At 47.0% G+C, this 21,690-nt stretch overlaps 1 protein-coding gene across 2 annotated transcripts in view; it reads left to right on the top strand.

Moving 5' to 3' along the window:
- Positions 1 to 21,690, top strand: part of MAP2K7 (mitogen-activated protein kinase kinase 7) — a 266,930-nt gene that overhangs the window by 134,734 nt on the left and 110,506 nt on the right. For both annotated transcript variants that reach the window (XM_078681283.1, XM_078681292.1), the window contains 3 exons: positions 274 to 393; positions 2,166 to 2,273; positions 5,099 to 5,278. In XM_078681283.1, the coding sequence (XP_078537409.1) occupies positions 274 to 393; positions 2,166 to 2,273; positions 5,099 to 5,278 (408 nt within the window). The remainder of the gene's footprint in view (positions 1 to 273; positions 394 to 2,165; positions 2,274 to 5,098; positions 5,279 to 21,690) is intronic.

Here is a 21,690-nt window from a genome sequence, read left to right as displayed (position 1 = left end):
AATTTTATGATCAGCATGTTTATACGTTGGGCTACTGGGAATTAATTGTACGTTTATCTTGGGACTCTTGATACTGTTAGCACCGTTACTGATATTGGGCACTAAATAGTAGTGTTTCCGCTCTTGACTGCCTTGGGCTCTTTAAGAGCACGGAATTTCCTAGGAATAATGAGTAACTTCTTTTCCTTTCCTATTTCGGACTACATGTGTGCCACCTCTTGCTGTTTGTTTCCTCTTCGTTTAAAGCAAATGTTTGTTTTTGGATTTATGCAGCAAATGCGTCGCTCAGGAAATCGAGAGGAAAATAAGAGGATCTTGATGGACTTGGACGTGGTGCTCAAGAGCCATGACTGTCCATACATCGTCCAGTGCTACGGAACGTTCATTACCAACGTAAGGCGCGCCCCATAACCTTGTCTGTGGGACAGGTGACTTGGAGAGGTGTGGAAAATCATCCCCATCATAAGGCCGTGTCTGTGGCATTGTGTGTGGGACTAGTGACTGGAAAGTTGATCACTTTGAATTCTTAATGTAAATAAAGCCTTCAAACATTTCTTGCTGGGCTAGAGACTGTGATCTGAAGGAAGTGAGTGTCAATTGTCTTTCTTTACCAATGCAAGAGTTGGTTCCAAGGGTCCCTGGTTCCAAGAGTAGCGTAGCATTGACTGTGGGAGTGGTGACTGGGTGTCATGGGAACAATCATTAGTGTGAACTGGCTGCTGAAGCATTGTCATTTTGTAGGCGTAGAAGGGGCTAGGTATTGTGAGTAGTAGGAGGACAGTGTCATGGTGCCCTGCATTATCTCGAAGACTAGTGACTGGGAGTCATAAGGACCTCCATCAGTGACCCAGGGAGAGCACCGAAGCATTATCTGGATAGGTAATAACAAATAAAATAGGAAGGGGCCCAAACCATCCTCTGTGTGCTAGTAACTGGGAATTGCTGGGAAATACATGGACTTTCATCACAATCATAAGAAGACTGTTGAAGCATTTTTAGCATGATACTAACTGGGAGTTGAAAGACACTTCTCACTAATGCAAGGAAACCCAAAGTTTGAAAGGCTACTTACTTCGAAAAGTAGGTCCACTGTTTATTGTCCTTTTATCATATTAGGTGATCCCTGTGGCATAAACGTTAGGCCTTTTGCCTGGAAGACATAGAGCCCTTAATAACGTAAGAAAGATACCAAAGCATTGTCTGGGGGGTGGAGTATAGTGACTTGGAGATATGAGGACAGTTTGCACTAACTTAAGCAGAGCCTACAGCTATGCCTGTGGGTTAATGGGTACGAGACTTAAAGATTTCAACTTTATAAAAAAGACTGCCAAAATTCAAGGGTTATTTACTGGTAGTTGTGGAGACCTTCCTTACTTAAAAACAGGAGCGTACATCAGAATCGAGCCGACTAATGACTGTGAGAAGTAGTAGAGCCTATTCAGATTGTCAGGGCATTGAGGGGAGAACAAAAGTACCTCTACCTTGTTTAATTTGGGGGGTGAAGGAAAACTGAAAATGGATTGAGCAGAACCTGAGCATCTGTAGATCTTTGGAAAGGGTAGGAGAAAATCTTATCACATGGTGAAAGAGAGGAGAAAATTAAATGGTAAGACAAGTCATATCGTTTAGAGTGAAGCAGTGCTTTTGTTTTTCTGTAAAGGAAATTTGTCAAGATTACCGATTGGAAGATTTTAAATACAGTAGTCACCTGAGAGTAGCAACTTGGCATGTATAGAAATAAGGTACTTCCCAGGCTGTAATAGAATGCCAACTGAGCAGGAGTCTAGTCAAGGCCAGAGGCATGCAGAATATTGTAAGTAAGAGTAAAAGGCTAGCAGAATATTGTAAACAAACGTAAAAAAAGATGCAAGCTGTGATATAGATTAGTTATCAGAGAAAATTTGAATGGTCTCCGCTTTAATCTGATCCTTTTATGAAACCTCTTAACTGCCAAGTAGGGAAAAGAGGTTTGCTGTGACTGAGTTCAACTTGCTATCCTGAGAACTGGATGCCATTTAATGTGCTAGTTCTTTGTGGAGTTCTCTCCGCATCATCTTGGGGTGGGGGTGAATGGGAGAGGCAGCATTCACATTGTCTTTCTTCAGTACTGCACTGCTTTGCGTCAGGAGTGTTTCTAACCATATCTTATTTTTTCCTGACTCTAGACGGATGTTTTCATCGCCATGGAACTAATGGGTACTTGTGCAGAGAAACTTAAAAAGCGAATTATGGGACCCATTCCTGAGAGGATTCTGGGAAAGATGACAGTTGCGGTGAGTTTACAGATCCCAGTAACAGTGTACAGGATGCATGCTATGTGCTTTGTCTTCACGTAGGGTTTGTACCAAGCGCAGTTTGGAGTTTTTAATCCACCGTTAAAGGCTTTTACCAAATAGAGGCTTTCCTTCAATGTTATACTCTAATGGCCCTGTGTTGTGCTTTGGACTTGTGGTGCTTTAGTTCCATAATGTTTCTGCAGAGTGTAGGAAGTCTTGTTCCCTAACACAATGGTGACCTCACAAGGAGTAGGTGTGGAGTCAGTTGACTCCAAAAAGGAAGGATTTTTAAAAACGTTTTATTAAACAAAACGGCAAAAGACACAGCTAAACAGTTATTATCTTGACATTGGTGGGTTACAACATTGGCATTCAATAAGTTTACTTTTACAATTTGAGACATTTCCAATAGTGTGTGCCTACCCCTTTTAATTTGGTAAGTCTACCAACCTTGCTTCCCTCCTGTCTTGCTCCGCCGCTGGGGACAAGCAGATATCGCCTCTGTAGGCATTCCATGCCGCCATTTCCAATCACATTTTTTGGGGCATCCCGTTTTCGAAGACGTCTTTCTCCGCTATCATAGCCCTGTCCATTTCTGCCACCCAGCCTTTTTGTAGTGGTGGTTCCCTTATTCCCCATTTTTGAGCTATATTCCGTTTTGCAAGAGTCCATCCCAAAGAGGCCCATGATTTTTCAGTTTGTGTTGGGTCGGTGTCTTCCCATATGTTTAACAAACAGTTACGTGGTGGCGATGAGTTTTTTCTCCCGCACTTCCCATTTTTTATGTGACCGCTACGCAGTAAGTTTGAATGACTGGGCATTCCCATATCATGTGAAAGAAGGTTCCCTCATGGGAGTAATTTCGTAATCAATGTGTGTCATCTATCCGCTTCATCTTAGCCAGGACTATCGCTGATAGGTAGACTCTGTGCAGGGTTTTGAACTGAATTAGTCCACGTCTCATGGGAATAGCGATTTCCCGGGGTCAGGCGAATGCATCTCCCCAATCATCATCCTCTAGGTCACCCAAATCTATCTCCCATTGTTGCCTTAAACTTATCAGTGGGCCTGGCCGATTGTTAAGCAGTTTTTTGTATGTTGGTGAGCTAGCTTTCTTAGGCATAGGGTCCAACAGTAATCTTGTCTTCAAGGGGGATACTTGGGGTAGAGGGCCACCCTCCGGTATCACTGTTTTTAGGACATGGCTAATTTGTAAGTATCTAAAGTTTCAGCTTGCGCAAGCCGATAGTCTTTCTGCAGTGCTGCGACGGTTACCACTTCATCTTTAGTCCATATGTCTCTCACTTTCGTAATACCTATCAAATCCCATTTGTCGAATCCGGGGCAAATGCTCAAACGGCTAAGCCGCTCAGCCTCCTAGAGCAGGGTCACTTGTGTAATCTTCCCGTGCCACCCATGTTTTCTTGTGACTGAGTGCCAAAATTCTATTGTGCGGGTCATTGGACCGGTGAGTCGCAAGCGTTTAGGGTTGGTATAGAGTACCCTACAGTATTCTCCCTGTCCCATTAGCCTTCTATCGGTACGAAGGAACGGGTCTGTTTGCGGGCCATAGACCCAGCAATTGATGATCGTCATTTGGGATGCCCAATAATAGAGCTTGAGGTCAGGTAGGGCGTTCCTGCTGTCATACCATCCAGCTGTTAAGTTATGTATTGCGATGGCATGTCACCCTCGTAGCCCAGAGCAGAGTGCGCATTGCGCTCTCAATGCTCACAAAATATTAGTCCAGGACCTTGACGTGATGTGTCAGTGGTGATATACATTCCCAGGTAGCGGAACCCTTCTGTTGCTCTGGGAATGCCGTATTTTTGTGCCAATCTAGGCTTTTCCCCATGTAATATGAATAGGAGGGATTTAGACCAGTTTATTGTGTAGCTTGAGTGGCTGGCAAAACTTCTAAATATGTGGAGTTTGCGATGTATAGATGACGAGGGCAACGCCTTATACAGCAGTATGTCGTCTGCATAGAGGGAAATTTTGTCCTTGTGGTCCTCTGTCCATTTGAGTCCCCGTATCCAGGGGTCGCCCCTTACCCATATCGCTATAGGTTCCAGCACTAGTGCGAAAATTAACATCGACAGGGTGTGCACCCTTGTCTGGTTCCTCTCCCCAAATGAATTTTCCGCGATGTGTGTCATTTTTCCACAACCTGCGCTTGTGTCTCGGTATATATCCACTTAATGAAATTGGGACCAGAACCCATTCTTTCCAATACCGCGAATATAAAAGACCACTCAATGGTATTAAAAGTCATCTTGGCATCTAGCGACAGCAGGGCTTCATCCTCCTGGATGGAAGGATTTCTTTTATTTTTTTTATTCAATTGACATTTCTTGAAATATTTAAGTTACAACTACATAGTAAATGTCTCATTCGTTACTATTTACCACTTTGGCTCATTTAGCAAGCACGTTACATCATCAGTATACAACTTGTACATGCTTCACTTTTGACATCCCTGTTGCTTTCCCCGCCCTCTGGAATCGGGGCATACTACAAACACATTCCTCGTTGCTCATATATATATATATGGGTTATGTACATTTATGTGCCAACTGTGCTGCTCTTCGCTCCTAACTTGGTTGGGTGGTGTGTTAGTCTTGTTGCTGCCATAGGTAGTCTCTGAATGGTTGCCATATGTCTCTCGGGCGAGATGTCGGGGCTGAAATTCTGCGAACAACTCACTTGTGTCGCAGTGTATCATACTCTTAATCCAGCTTTTGAAAGAGAGGAAGGATTTTAATGATGGTTGGATGCTTGTGGACTTTGACAGACCAGAATTGTCCTGATTTTTGTTGCAGATCGTGAAAGCCCTATTTTACCTTAAAGAAAAGCATGGGGTTATTCACCGCGATGTCAAGCCTTCCAACATCTTGCTGGATGAGAGGGGCCAGATCAAGCTGTGTGACTTTGGAATCAGTGGCCGACTAGTGGACTCAAAAGCCAAGACCCGAAGTGCAGGATGTGCAGCATACATGGCGGTAAGCATCCGAGGGAAACCAATGGTTCTGTGATGCTTGTTTCATAGTAAGTCAGCACCATGCTGTTCTTTAGGTAGCTAGGGAGCGAGATGAAAGAATCGAGAAGAGGTGGGAAGGAAGTGAGAAAGAAAAGTAGGGAAGGAAGCAGGATAGGGGAAAAAAGCAAGAGAAAAAGGTAGAACTCTTCAGCTATTGATTTTGGGGAGCATGTCTTATAACTCCTTGCTGATAATATTGAAAAGTTCTTCCATTTTTGGGGAAATCCTTAAATCTCTGTTCCTAAATTATTTAGCAGTATTTGACTTCAACCATAAAAATGGAGCCAGTAGGTAAGTGAAGCACCAAACCTATCCTTTATTTCAATTCTGAGAGCAGAGGTTTGTAGGAGTTTCATTATTGTCAGTGGGAGTGCACAGTAGGACTTAAGGAGACATTACATGGAAATACAGGCGTTTTTAGGAATGCTTTGTGGACCCAAATTAGGAAGCAAACTTTTAAATGCATTACAATCTGTACAAGCCCTTAATTTCCTGGTCTAGATTTTCACTTTTCTTGACATAAAACATCAAAAAAGTGCTTCACTGAAGCACCGACTCGGTTGGCATGCATGTTTTTTCAGCCCCATTTATGTAAACATCTATAAGCCAACATTCCTATTTGGGCTTTTTTTGGCCAGCTTACAAGACCTTTCCTAGGTAGTTGAGATTTTACCTTTGTGGAACAGGTTAGTTTTACATGAGTAACGTTTTCCATTCATTTTCATGTGGATCACCACTATATTGTTACATAGAATCTAGAAATAAGATTTTAAAAAGTATGAAATTGGTGACCTTCTGTCCCTTTAACTATTGATCTAGAGAATCTGTCTTGAGAGCACAGTAGCAGGATATCTAGGAGACTTTTAGTTATTCACAGTGGGGGGATATTTAAGAAACTTTTAGTTTATCTTTTTACTCAGGAGTTTGAAGGTCTCCCATCATTCAGCATCATTCTATGCATATTTCAAATTTAAAATGCAATTGTGGAAATTTGTGTTAGAGTTTCAAGTTGAAACCATGCAGAAGAACCTTTCTGCACTTGAAACATGTTGTTATGACCTACTTTCCTCAGATGTGTGAAATTGCCCTGTAAGCTGCCAGAGCTTCTGATAAGTTGGTGGGCGTCTGCATTTAATTTGATTGTATCGAAGGGTTAAATTAGAACACTGAAAATTGAAAAATAGCCTGTGTGGTTCTTGTTTTTGAAATTGAGCCAATGAACTAGATGTCTCAGAGAATAGATAGTATTACGTAGTAGGAAGGTAGGATCCTTCTAGCATGGTTACCCCCACTTTTTGCCTAGTGTCAGTGTGGTTTGGACTAGTCCCGGGGTCTCCAACCGGTCGATCGCGAGCTACCGGTAGCTCGCGGAGACCCCTGGAGTAGCTCGTGTAGCCCTTCATGGGCTATTAGCTTTTCCGGCTCCATTTGCCCGCCCTTACCCAAACCAGCCGCTCGGATTGGAGCTAAGCTGGGAGTAGGGGCGGGCGAAGAGGATGAAGCTCCTCTCTTGGAGCTGCAGACTCTTCTCGTTAGTGTCTAACTCCTGTGATGTCATTGTTACCTGAAAACGCGCTGGTATTGCACTGTCTGCCATTGTGCGACGGGTGCCAGCGTGGAGCAGTACGGAGCAGAGACGTGACTTCGACCGCAGGTAAGCTCAATGGACGAGCAGATAAATAGTTTAGTGACGTTGGATTCTGTTTTTTTGTTATGAATGTGATGATGAATAATGTTGAATAATTCCCGGGTCTACACTGACACGCCAGGCACAAAAAACGCGTAGAACCGAGGGCTGAGGGCACAAAAAACGAGTGAAATAGAGGGCAGAAGGGCACAAAAAACAGGTGGAAAACGAGTGAAACAGAGGGCAGAAGGGCACAAAAAACGAGGGGGAAAACGAGTGAAACAGAGGGCAGAAAGGCACAAAAAACCAGTGGCACAGAGGGCAGAAGGGCACAAAAAACAAGGGGAAAACGAGTGAAACCGAGGGCGGAAAGGTACAACAAGCATTGGCATAGCCAATAGGTCTCGCTTGTGGGACCTTATAAGTATTTAGTTTTGCAGCACAATATCCTTGTTGCAACAAGGATATTGTGCTGCAAAACTAAATACTTATAAGGTCCCACAAGCGAGACCTATTGGCAATGCCAATGCTTGTTTGTGTCCCTTTCATTAGGCCCTGATTGACACTCTTTATCGGGAGCATTTGAATCATTGCATGACTAAAGTAACTAATATTGGTGGCTGGGACTGGATAAAGATGTGGAACTAATGCGTCAAAAAATGCTACCTGTGTTAGCCAGTGCTAAAACTCAACATATACTGTTCGTATAAACTACTAAACACTGATACTGTTTGTATAAACTGCTACATACTGATACTGTTCATATAAACTGCTAAACCTTGTGCCAAGCATGCTGCAACTGTAATTGGAACTATGGATGTATTGGGAGAGAGAAATTGATTTGCCTTTGTGATGGTGAATTGCCATTCTGAATATATAGAAATGGAATTTACGGGGGTGTAACTACTTACTCTAATTCTTAGAAAAAGTCTTCACAAAATAATGCTATCTAGATCATGTTACATAATGGTGTACAGGTTTATTCTGAAAATATGTGTAATATAGGATAAACTTCTACAATCCCATAGCAATTGGGCTAGTTGTGAGGACAAACCGAGTAATCAAAGACTGCATACAGCTAGCTAATGCCAGTAATCACTAGACAATTGTTCTTGTAGTTAGAATACAAAAAACCTAAAATAGTGAAGAAACGCACATTTTGTTTTCCAGACCAATGAGGGGTAATCAAAAACATTAAGGTAGATGGGCCATAGTGGATAAAAACAAAGCAATAAAACACAAATTAAAAGGAGAAGATAGTATTGCAAAACCATGCCAATGCTTGTTTTTAATGCAGGCTGCATAGTGACATATTGATGCGGAGTTGCCGAAGCAGTTCTGACTCATGGCTGCCACAAACTCGGTCAGAGGCGCTCGAGCGTTGCAAAGCCGGGATGACTCACACAGATCGTTCAGAGATGCATTACATGCGATGATTCAAAAGAAGGGAAAGCTTTGACAAGTCTCTGTAGTTTATAAATAAATAAAAATAATCAGCACCTTAAAAAGGAACGAACCTTGGTGTGGTTTACCTCGTCAGTGAAAACGTCAACCGGTTTCCAATTATTACCTATTGTTGCCGTTTTGTATGGTTTCTGTTGTTAGTAATGCAGTTCAAGTAGGCAAGAGGTGAAAATGGGGAAAGCGTAATAAAGATATAACTAGGAATCGAAAACAATTTCGTTATGAAGAAAAGCGTCAAAAATATAGAACCAGATTAGTTTAAAAGTAGAAGGAGGAGGGGGTGCGAGGGATGAGTGAGGATGGGGTAGCAGGGGAGGGAACACGGCCTGGGGGAAGCTGGCTGGGAGGGGGAGGAGAAATCCAAGGAAGGTTGTGTGCCGGCCGGCCATCCAAGAATTAGGGGAGGAGAAGCCGAAAAGCCGCAGAGCGCACGCTGGGCGAAGCCCTTTGATGTGCTGTGCGGCTGATGCAATTAGGAGGGAGGGAGGCTGATGCGCGTTCACGTTTTTCACGTGAACTTCATGAAAACGCCAGCAAAAAGCTGGTGGTTTCACGAGCAGTTTGCCTACTTGAATTCTCGCTCCGCTCGATGCGCTTGCGCGCATCGATAGGTCGCGAGACCTAAACAACTAGGGGAAAACGGGTGAAACAGAGGGCAGAAAGGCACAAAAAACGAGGGGAAAACGAGTGAAACAGAGGGCAGAATGGCACAAAAACCGAGGGGAAAACGAGTGAAACAGAACGCAGAAAGGCACAAAAAAAGAGTGGAACAGAGGGCAGAAAGGCACAAAAAACGATGGGAAAATGAGTGAAACAGAGGGCAGAAAGTGTGAGAAGTTGGCCTGATATATGATGCTCACTAGTTCTAGTGATCACCTTGTATCAGTGCAAACAACCCTTATGGTGATTGGTTGTAAGTCAACCTTATAGACCAGCTATCCTAATGGTAGCATGGACAAAGCAGTCTTGGCTAAACTCTTTTGGCATGTGAAGCCAGCTGTTTTACCACAATATAACCCCTTGAATACCAGATGAAAGGACACCACACAGGTTGTTATGAAAATAAACGATATATTTATTAATAACAAACACCTCTGAACTCTTTATGAGGTCAGAGGGCTATGCACATGACAATCTCTTAGGAAAAATACGTTAAGTTGCACAAACTTACAATGGTGCCCTAGGGGCACGACAAACCATATACTAAGTAAGTGGAATGTGAAAGTCGATAGAAGGAATGGAGCTGTCCAGAGGCTGTAAGATCTATGGGACCACGCTACACTAACTCTAGGTAGGTAATAGGAGGCCCACGGAACGCGTGTGCAGAGTGTGAACTCACACGCGAGATGCGTAACAACGTCTATGGACAGTACAGTTCAAGTTAAAGGTGAGTACGGACAATCCTGACTAGGTAGGACTAAAACGACTGTGGAACTGGACACTAGGACAGTTAAACTACCCTTGAGCACCGAAATGCTCTCGTTACCTCACCCACGGGCCGCGGGTGCATAGGTGCCAAAGTGTGTCGGGTTCTCGCGTTGAAGTCAATGGAGCCTGAAAGAAAAGATGCTGCAGGCGACCAGGAGGAAGATGTCCGGTGCAATCCAAGGGTAGATTGGTGAAGAAGAGGACCTGAAAGCAGAGGGGACAATGTTCAGTCACTAGCCAGTGACTGGAGTGGAACCAGGAAGGAACCAGATGTCGTCTTCGCGATCAGGTGAAGAGTGGACGCTTGACTCTGCAGCCACGTGGACCAGGAGGTGTCTTCGACGACCAGGATGGAGGCACGAGATGTCCCACGCAGGCTCTCGCTGTCGGCGGTGTTGGATCCGGAATCGGCGTCAACAGGCCTTGGCAAAGGCAACCCACGCGGTGAGTGGAGAAAGTGTCTGGTGCGGACTAGGAAAGTCCGGGGTGCCCCTCTTTTGGAAGGGAGCAAGGGCCAGTCTGGAGCAACCAGACCAGCAGCAAAGATTCAAAGGTTCGTCGTCTAGGAGGCCACTAGCCAGCCGGCAAGTGACCAGACAACGCATCGAGCAGCAAACGAGCAGAAGGGCCCCACGCAGATCTCGTGGATGCTGGAGGGCTGATCTTCGGTGCAGGGGCTGCTCGGGGTTGGGCTTCTCAGTCCCCAAAGCACTTGGTCGAGTTTACCTCGGGAGTCGTGCTGGAAGCGAAGTGCAGTTTCTTCCAAGATGGCCGGTCCCACGTGTCTCGTCGCACCCACGGGTCTCAGCTTTGCTCCAGATGTGAGTTGAGGTCGGAGAGGTCTGGGAATCCGGGTCTCGTCCGGCTCTGAAGTCTGGATCCTCGAGGGAAGACGACAAAGTGAAGCCGCTGGACGCTTGATGGTGCCTGCATGTGCAGGGTGGACACTCCTTGCCCACAAGGGAGATTTCTTCAGTCTTCTGTGGAGCAGAACGTCGAAGTCCAGAGTTTCTTCTTGTAGAGTAGTTCAGGATTAATCTAACTTGGAATGGGACCAGCTCCTACCTTTTATCCTGCTAAAGGGGGCTGCACTACTAACTAGGTCCCTCCCCTGGGTGGGACCAGGAAGGGGGTTGGTTACACCCCCAATCCTTTGTCCGGCTTCCCGCCAGAGCTGGGGCAGGGATGCGCCAGCAACTGGTTGGAACCGGTGTATGCACAGGACAACTTGTGTGCCCCGGGCATGTCTCATTCCTTTCAGACCTATCCTACCCAATACACAAAATCCTGTCTGGGGTGGTGCTAGCACCTCCCAAGGCAGGAAACCCTTTGTCCAAGCCGCCCTCGCTGGAAGGACTCCCAGCAGGAGGTCAGACTTGTGTCTGTGGTGGCAGCATCCATTTTATGATGCCAAGGCTCGAGTTAACTTTAACCGGGGTTCTCAGTTACATACATGTCGTGTCCCTCTAGAAGGGTGGAATGCTACCCCCGTCGCCAGAATTGGCGAGGGGGTAGTATTCCAATTCGTATGACACCTTACTCGACATGTTTTGATAACGTTATACCAGAGTTAGCATTTAACCGCGAGGATTATAATGCACTTAAGAGTATATGGTATAGCGTTATCATGGAACAGCTAGTAGGACTTGGTTCCGCATCTGCAAACGGGCTCAGGTCATGCCAGAGCACCATCTCACATAATTCCAAGCACTCTGCCTTCAGGATTGATAAGGCCTTCCATAGGAGTGACTGATAGGAATATATGTGTCAATTTTAGGTTTAGATATAGATAACTATATCTAAAGCAAAGGGTGATTACACCACCTTGCCCCAGCTGTCGTGCAGCCAGTTGTGTCTGTTTAGATGGCCAGCCAGCGGTGGCATAATACATTCTTCAGCCCCTGGTAGGCCCTGGGTGCACCTATGCCCTGGGTACCTATAGTACACTGTACAGGGACTGATAAGGTGGCCCAGTACCAATTGGTAAATGCACCTAAGGTACATGGTTGTCAATTTAGAGAGAGGACAGCTAGGCTGTGGGTCTGATTAGCAGGCCCACAGCCAGGGAAAGTCGTAAACCAGTGAAGCAAAAAGCAAAAATCTGAGGTGACCATAGGATTGCAGACCCCACTCTCCTACATAACCCCCCCCAAACTTAGGGACATTAAACTAACCTTGACCAGGTGAGTCTTCCTGTTCTAAGTGGATATACCTGGAGAGACCATCTGCATTGCCATGGTCAGTCCCTGGTCTGTGCTCCACTGTAAAGTCCATCCCCTGTAGGGAAATGGACCATCTAAGAAGTTTGGGGTTTTCACCCTTCATCTGATTTAGCCATAAGAGGGGCTTATGGTCGGTCTGAATCTTGAAGTGAGTTCCAAACAAGTAGGGCCTCAACTTCTTCAGGGCCCAAACCACAGCAAAGGCCTCCCTCTCTATAGCTGACCAACGTTTCTCTCTAGGGGTCAGCCTTCTGCTTATAAAAGCAATGGGCTGGTCATGACCATCAATATTCAGTTGAGATAGAACAGCTCCCACACCCAACTCAGATGCATCTGTTTGGACAATGAAGGTTTTGGAGTAGTCCGGACTCTTGAGAATAGGTGCAGTACACATGGCCTGCTTTAGGTCATCAAATGCCTTTTGAAAGCTAACTGTCCACTGAACTTTCTTTGGCATTTTCTTGCTTGTCAGGTCATTAAGTGGTGTCACAATGGACCCATAATTCTTGACAAACTTCCTATAGTAACCAGACAGGCCCAAGACAGCTCTGACCTGTGTCTGGGTGGTTGGAGGAGCCCAGTCCTTTATGGCCTGTATCTTGCTCTCCAATGGTTGAACCTGGTCTCCACCCACAAGGTGGCCCAGGTACACAACCTGACTCTGCCCTATCTGGCACTTAGTAGCCTTGATAGTGAGGCCTGCCTTTTGCAGGGCCTCCAAAACTTTCCTCAGGTGGATCAGGTGATCCTCCCAGGTGGAGCTAAAGACAGCAATATCATCTAGATATGCTGCACAAAAGTCATCCAACCCAGTGAGAACTTGGTTCACCAACCTTTGAAAAGTGACAGGTGCATTTTTCAAACCAAAGGGCATCACCACAAATTGGTAATGGCCTCCTGGGGTAGAAAATGCTGTCTTGGCCTTGGCATCCTCAGCTAACCTGATCTGCCAATAACCAGCTTTTAGGTCAAATGTACTTAAGAAAGTTGCAGAAGCCAACTTGTCTATCAGTTCATCTGCCCTAGGTATTGGATGGGCATCTGTCTTAGTGACAGCATTGAGACCCCTGTAGTCTACACAAAACATCATCTCTCTCTCTTACCATCCTGGGTGTGAGGCTTTGGTACTAGAACTACAGGACTAGCCCAAGGGCTCTCTGAGGGTTCAATGACTCCCAATTCCAACATCTTTTGTACTTCTTTCTTTATGCAGTCCCTGACGTGGTCAGGTTGCCTGTAGATTTTATTCTTTATAGGCAGACTGTCTCCAGTGTCCACCTCATGGGTGCACCAGTTTGTCTGACTGGGGGTCAGAGAAAACATTTGTCTAAAGGATTGAAGGACCTGCTTACAATCTCTTTGTTGATGCTCAGAGAGGCTGTCAGAAAAGACTACACCATCTACTTACCCATCATCAGGGTTCTGAGTGAGCAGGTCTGGAAGAGGGTCACTCTCTTCCTCCTGCCCCTCATCTGTGGCCATGAGCAAGCCCATGTCCTCCCTGTAAACAAATGCTTTGAGCCTATTCACATGAAGTACTCTGTGAGGGCTCCTGGGAGTTCCAAGGTCCACCAGGTAGATGACCTCTCCCTTTTGCTCAATGATGGTATGGGGTCCAGACCATTTGTCTTGGAGAGCTGCTGGGGCCACTGGCTCCAACACCCACACCTTCTGTCCTGAATGCTAAACAGTTAGGACAGCCTTTTGGTCATGCCAAGCTTTTTGAAGTTCTTGGCTGGCCTCAAGGTTTTTGGATGCCTTCTCCATGTACTCTGCCATCCTGGAGCGGAGACCAAGTACATAGTCCACTATGTCAAGTTTAGGCTTTTTGAGAGGTAACTCCCATCCTTCCTTCACAAGACGTAGGGGTCCTCTTACAGGATGCCCAAACAGAAGCTCAAAAGGGCTGTAACCAACCCCCTTCTGTGGGACCTCTCTGTAAGAAAACAGAAGGCGGGGTAAAAGGATGTCCCATCTTCGCCTAAGCTTTTCAGGTAACCCTTTTATCATCCCTTTGAGGGTCTTGTTGAATCTCTCAACAACCCCATTGCACTGTGGGTGATAGGGTGTGGTAAATTTGTAATTTACACCACACTCCTTCCACATTGCAGTCAAGTATCCTGACATGAAGTTTGCACCTCTGTCAGAGACAACCTCCTTAGGAAACCCCACTCTGGAGAAAACTCCAAGCAGGGCCCTGGCCACAACAGGAGCTGTAGTGGTCCTAAGGGGAATAGCTTCTGGATACCTGGTGGCATGATCCACTACCACCAGTATAAATCTGTGCCCAGATGCTGTTGGGGGGTTTATTGGTCCAACAATGTCAATCCCCACTCTTTCAAAGGGAACCCCCACCACAGGTAGTGGTATAAGGGGGGCCTTTGTGGTGCCACCTGATTTGCCACTGGCTTGGCAGGTGACACATGAGCGACAAAACTCTTTAGTGTCCTCAGACATATGAGGCCAGTGAAAGTGTGGGGCAAGCCTGTCCCAAGTCTTGTTCTGGCCTAAGTGACCTGCAAGGGGAATCTCATGGGCTAAGGTGAGAAGGAAACCTCTAAGAGACAAGGGGATGACCAGCCTCCTGGTAGCACCAGGTTTGGGGTCTCTTGCCTCGGAGTATAGGAGTCCATCATCCCAATATACCTTATGGGCACCTGTAGCATTCCCTGCAGCCTCGGCAGCAGCCTGCTGTCTGAGGGGTTCAAGGGAGGAACAGTCTAACTGGGCCTGCCTCAAGTCTGCCCTGGAAGGTCCCCCTGTCCCAAGAAACTCTACCTGTTCAGGTTCAAGCTCTTATAGGACAGTTCCTTCTGGGGTCTTGGGGTCAGCCTCCTGAGAGGGCTGATCCTCAGCCTGAGGCAGGGGGGAAGGCTCAGCCTTACCCCTACTGCTCTTTCTCTTGGCTAGTGTCTGGTCCATTCTTCCAGGATTCAGCACTTGTTCAGCTGGGCATTTCTTGGCCTGTGACCTGGTCACAGCAAGGACATGTGAGGAGAGACCTAGCATTTCTACATGAGTCCTGTACTCCACATCTGACCACAGTGAGGATTCCAAATCATTGCCCAAAAGACAATCTACTGGGAGGTGTGAACTAACTACATCCCTTTTGAGGCCAGTTACCCCTCCCCAGGAGAAATTAACAACTGCCATACTGTGATTGGTAGTGACATTGCTAGCATTGGTCACTAGGTAGTCTGAACCTAGCATGATCTGGTCAGGGTCCACAAATGTTGGTGTCACCATAGTGACACTGGCACATGTGTCCCTGTAGGCCTGAGCCATTTTTCCATTTATCAAAGGCGTTTGTCTGTATTTGCCCAGAGTACTAGGACTTACAGTAGGGGTCATATCCATGTCCCCAGTACAAACAAGAACTGCCTGAGTAGGGATTCTAACTAAGTCAGAACCCACCTCAGTTCCCAGGGTTAACCCAACTATAGCCTTGGGAGGTACACTACCACTACTAACTGTACTAGGGGGTGCAGGTGTCTTAGGGACAGTAGTGGTAGGAGTTTGGCCTTTCTTGGTGCACTCACTAAACCAGTGAGTCTTACTTTTACAGTATTGGCACCATGGTTTCTTAGGACCATCATTCTTCTTCTTTTGGGAATTTTGGGACCCACCCTCCTTAGGTTGTTGGGGCCCTGTTGAAGACTTCTGGTCATTTTGCTTATTCTCATTACCCTTCTGGTCTGCTTTCTTCTGGCCACCACCCTGGTTCTGGTTCTGCTGCTTGACCCTTGTCCTGACCCATCTGTCTGCCTTGTTTCCCAATTCTTGGGGAGAGGTCAGATCCGAGTCAATCAAGTGCTGATGCTACAACTGGTTCTGACAATTATTTAAGATTTTCTCTCTCATAATTAGATTATACAATCCTGTGTAATCAGTAACTTTACTTCCCAGTAACCAGCTCTCCAGAGCCTTAGTGGCACAATCAACAAAGTCAGTCCAATCTTGAGCCTGAGTTTTCTGGGTGTCCCTGAACATCAACCTGTACTGTTCAGTTGTTAAGCCAAACCCATCAATCAGTGCAGTTTTCAAGACTTGGTAATCATTAGCATCCTCATCTCTAACAGTGAGGAGCTTGTCTCTACCTTTACCTTCAAAGGAGAGCCACAATATAGCTGCCCACTGACTCTGGGGTACCTGCTGCACTTTGCAGGCTCTCTCCAAAGCAGTTATCCACTTGTGGATATCATCTCCTGTCTTATAGGAGGGCACTATTTTACTGAGGTGTCTATTACCAAAACTCCTGTCTTTATCCTTAGGGATATTGCTGCCACCAGTGGGTGCTAACCCACTCAACTGTTGCTCTCTAGCAAAGGCAAGTTTCTCTTTGGCAAGGGCAAGTTCTTCCCTTTTGATCCTCAGATTAACTTCCTTCATCTTTGCTTCATGCTCTCTCCTCTGAGGGGAAGTCATTCTACTCTGAGCAGATGCATGAGAGTGCACAGATCTATTGGAGTCCCTAGAATGAGATCTATCTCTCCTAGCTCCAAAGTTAGGCCTGCTTAGGGTCAGTACTGGGGGTCCCCCAGATCCTTCCCTATGTAGGTCTAAGTTGGCCCTTGTAAGTCTGCTGACTAAAGGTTGCCTATTGTCTGCCTCATCCCCAGAGATTTCCTCCTCCTCCTCCTCTACATTCTCCGTTTCAGGGAGGTCTGGATCACCAGGAGTACCTTCTAAGGGGGGGCATGCTCCTATCTGGATTAGAGAGGTCTGTGTTAGCAGCCCTTCTTGCATCATATGTCTCTAAGAGACCCAACAGAAAAGGAGTGGTAGGGTTAGAACCCTGTTTCAATTTATTTCCTGGAGGTACACAATTGTCTCATCTCCTGGAAACTGAGAGCTGCATATCTGGAAAGGACCTGTGGAGGGTCACTAACCACTAGGGGAGTCTCTGAAGACTCTCCATGGGTAGACATGCTTCTAGTGAGGTGTAAGTGATGCACCTACCTACACTATGGGTTTTCCTACTGATCCCTTGCTAAGAGTTGTAGTCAGGGTGTGCTAGGCCCTTTCTACTACAACAGCTGGTTCAGTAGAACTCAGAGTATTTCTAAGCTTGTTATATGTACCTATAGTACCTTATGTGATCTTTCAAATGATATTTCAAGATTATACATGATAAAAACAACAGCAAGCTCAAATCCCAACCGCTGCACACCAATGTGAGAAGTTGGCCTGATATATGATGCTCACTAGTTCTAGTGATCACCTTGTATCAGTCCAAACAACCCTTATGGTGATTGGTTGTAAGTCAACCTTATAGACCAGATATCCTAATGGTAGCATGGACAAAGCAGTCTTAGGCTAAACTCTTTTGGCATGTGAAGCCAGCTGTTTTACCACAATATAACCCCTTGAATACCAGATGAAAGGACACCACACAGGTTGTTATGAAAATAAACGATATATATATATATATATATTTTTTTTAAAAGACCTTTATTGTACAGTCGCAGTATAACACAATGTGGGCCTACAACCTCCTGGGGCAGCCGCGAGAACAATACGGTGCACTTGTCGTTTTCAGGGTAACACAGCCGTGTACCCGACAACCCAGGGGCCCGGCGGCAAATGAGAGCATGTCGTACCGTAATGCAGACTATACTAATATACGAGATGACTTAGGTCTATGATTTTTGTTATAACCAAGTAACAAAACAGTGCATCAATATCTAAACACGTGAATAACGTTCAGGTCTCCAATAAACAATATATTTATTAATAACAAACACCTCTGAACTCTTTGAGGTCAGAGGGCTAAGCACATGACAATCTCTTAGGAAAAATACGTTAAGTTGCACAAACTTACAATGGTGCCCTAGGGGCACGACAAACCATATACTAAGTAAGTGGAATGTGAAAGTCGATAGAAATAGAAGGAATGGAGCTGTCCAGAGGCTGTAGGATCGATGGGACCACGCTACACTAACTCTAGGTAGGTAATAGGAGGCCCACGGAACGCGTGTGCAGAGTGTGAACTCACACGCGAGATGCGTAACAACGTCTATGGACAGTACAGTTCAAGTTAAAGGTGAGTACGGACAATCCTGACTAGGTAGGACTAAAACGACTGTGGAACTGGACACTAGGACAGTTAAACTACCCTTGAGCACCGAAATGCTCTAGTTACCTCACCCACGGGCCGCGGGTGCATAGGTGCCAAAGTGTGTCGGGTTCTCGCGTTGAAGTCAATGGAGCCTGAAAGAAAAGATGTTGCAGGCGACCAGGAGGAGGATGTCCGGTGCAATCCAAGGGTGGATTGGTGAAGAAGAGGACCTGAAAGCAGAGGGGACAATGTTCACAGTCACTAGCCAGTGACTGGAGTGGAACCAGGAAGGAACCAGATGTCGTCGTCGCGATCAGGTGAAGAGTGGACGCTTGACTCTACAGCCACGTGGACCAGGAGGTGTCTTCGACGACCAGGATGGAGGCACGAGCTGTCCCACGCAGGCTCTCGCTGTCGGCGGTGTTGGATCCGGAATCGGCGTCAACAGGCCTTGGCAAAGGCAACCCACGCGGTGAGTGGAGAAAGCGTCTGGTGCGGACTAGGAGAGTCCGGGGTGCCCCTCTTTTGGAAGGGAGCAAGGGCAAGTCTGGAGCAACCAGACCAGCAGCAAAGATTCAAAGGTTCGTCGTCTAGGAGGCCACTAGCCAGCCGGCAAGTGACCAGACAACGCGTCGAGCAGCAAACGAGCAGAAGGGCCCCACGCAGATCTCGTGGATGCTGGAGGGCTGATCTTCGGTACAGGGGCTGCTCGGGGCTGGGGCTTCTCAGTCCCCAAAGCACTTGGTCGAGTTTACCTCGGGAGTCGTGCTGGAAGCGAAGTGCAGTTTCTTCCAAGATGGCCGGTCCCACGTGTCTCGTCGCACCCACGGGTCTCAGCTTTGCTGCAGATGTGAGTTGAGGTCGGAGAGGTCTGGGAATCCGGGTCTCGTCGGGCTCTGAAGTTTGGATCCTCGGGGGAAGACGACAAAGTGAAGCCGCTGGACGCTTGATGGTGCCTGCTTGTGCAGGGTGGACACTCCTTGCCCACAAGGGAGATTTCTTCAGTTTTCTGTGGAGCAGAACGTCGATGTCCAGAGTTTCTTCTTGTAGAGTAGTTCAGGATTAATCTAACTTGGAATGGGACCAGCTCCTACCTTTATCCTGCTAAAGGGGGCTGCACTACTGACTAGGTCCCTCCCCTGGGTGGGACCAGGAAGGGGGGTGGTTACACCGCCAATCCTTTGTCCGGCTTCCCGCCAGAGCTGGGGCAGGGATGCCCCAGCAACTGGTTGGAACCGGTGTATGCACAGGACACCTTGTGTGCCCCGGGCATGTCTCATTCCTTTCAGGCCTATCCTACCCAATACACAAAATCCTGTCTGGGGTGGTGCTAGCACCTCCCAAGGCAGGAAACCCTTTGTCCAAGCCGCCCTCGCTGGAAGGACTCCCAGCAGCAGGAGGTCAGACTTGTGTCTGTGGTGGCAGCATCCATTTTGTGATGCCAAGGCTCGAGTTAACTTTAACCGGGGTTCTCAGTTACATACATGTCGTGTCCCTCTAGAAGGGTGGAATGCTACCCCCGTCGCCAGAATTGGCGAGGGGGTAGTATTCCAATTCGTATGACACCTTACTCGACATGTTTTGATAACGTTATACCAGAGTTAGCATTTACCCGCGAGGATTATAATGCACTTAAGAGTATATGGTATAGCGTTATCATGGAACAACTAGTAGGACTTGGTTCCGCAAGCTGCAAACGGGCTCAGCTCATGCCAGAGCACCATCTCACATAATTCCAAGCACTCTGCCTTCAGGATTGATAAGGCCTTCCATAGGAGTGACTGATAGGAATATATGTGTCTATTTTAGGTTTAGATATAGGTACCTATATCTAAAGCAAAGGGTGATTACACCACCTTGCCCCAGCTGTCGTGCAGCCAGTTGTGTCTGTTTAGATGGCCAGCCAGGGGTGGCATAATACATGCTTCAGCCCCTGGTAGGCCCTGGGTACACCTATGCCCTGGGTACCTATAGTACACTGTACAGGGACTGATAAGGTGGCCCAGTACCAATTGGTAAATGCACCTAAGGTGCATGGTTGTCAATTTAGAGAGAGAACAGCTAGGCTGTGGGTCTGATTAGCAGGCCCACAGCCAGGGAAAGTCGTAAACCAGTGAAGCAAAAAGCAAAAATCTGGGGTGACCATAGGATTGCAGACCCCACTCTCCTACAGAAGGGTACAAAAAACGAGTGGAAAACGAGTGAAACAGGGCAGAAAGGCACACAAAACGAGGGGAAAACGAGTGAAACAGAGGGCAGAAAGGCACAAAAAACGAGTGGCACAGAGGGCAGAAGGGCACAAAAAACGAAGCAAAAACAAGTGGAACAGTGCAGAAAGGCACAAAAAATAAGGGGAAAACAAGTGAAACAGGGCAGAAAGGCACAAAAAACGATGGGAAAATGAGTGAAACAGAGGGCAGAAAGGCACAAAAAACGAGTGGAACAAAGTGTCACGTTGCGGCGATTGCCGTCTCGAGCAGCCGCCAAACACATGTCAACATCGGGATCCTCACTTCTGGGCGGAAGTGGAGGCCCGGTCTAGTCTTTTGCGGCATGAAGCACTTCCGGGGGAAACGCTTAAACACTGCGTTTCCCGCCGGCTCAGTGCTTCGGATTCCTTTCCGGAACCCGTTTGGAGTCCCGAGAAGCTGAGGGCTCCTTGCCTACCTCCGCCCCCGCCTAGCAGAAGCGCTTGCCGTGGCTCCTTGAACTCACTGCAAACCGCGCAGGAGCGCAACTTCTTGACACCTTTCCGTGGAAGCAAGCGCTTGTCTGCACTTTCCTTTTTCTTCCTCGAACCGCGCAGGAGCGCTGTGTTTCTTCCCTTTGTTGCTTCTGGTTACCATGCAGGAGCGTTGTACAAGACTTTTCCTGGCAGCCGAGGTGAGCTTGCCCGGTGACCTCTTACCTGGCCATACTGCGCAGGAGCGCTTCAATTGTTTTGGGGTTTTTGTTCTACATAGCGCACAGGAGCGCTACATTTGTTTTGGGGTTACAAGTAGCAAACGCGCAGAAGCGCTGTTTGATATTTTGTTTGTCTTGGTCCCCGCGCAGAAGCGCTGTGTGTTTGGATGTTCAGCACCGCGCCGGAGCGCTTCATTCTTGGTGGTTACCCTTTGGTTCATTAACACAGCGCAGGAGCGCTTTCCCTTGGTTGGTTCTTTAGCGCTTGAACGCTTGCCGTGGATTATCACGTCCTTTCATTTGTTCCGGAGCCCACATGAGTTCTGGTGAGTACAGTAAATAATAAGTTCATCGTTACATGTGTTTGGTGGTCTGCCCTAAGGCTGGAAGGGTGGTCCGTCCTAATTGGGTCTTTCTTGTTCCCCCAGTTTCTCCACGACCCTACTCTACTCCACTACCACCAAGACCCTTCACTTATTCTTGGCTCCCATCCCTGGGTCCATCTCATCCCTGCTGGTGTCACTCTCCACGAGGGTCAGGTGGGTACCGGGGCGGTGGCTCTTGTCGTCTCTGCGGAATCGCTTCACAAGCAAAGGTGAGTCTTGTGGGGCACCCGACACAGAGGGCAGAAAGGCACAAAAAAACGAGTGGAACAGAGGGCAGAAAGGCAC

This window comes from Lissotriton helveticus, chromosome 1_1 (assembly GCF_964261635.1).
Source record: "Lissotriton helveticus chromosome 1_1, aLisHel1.1, whole genome shotgun sequence".
Taxonomy (NCBI): Eukaryota; Metazoa; Chordata; class Amphibia; order Caudata; family Salamandridae; genus Lissotriton; species Lissotriton helveticus.
This window is presented reverse-complemented; position numbering and strand designations above follow the sequence as displayed.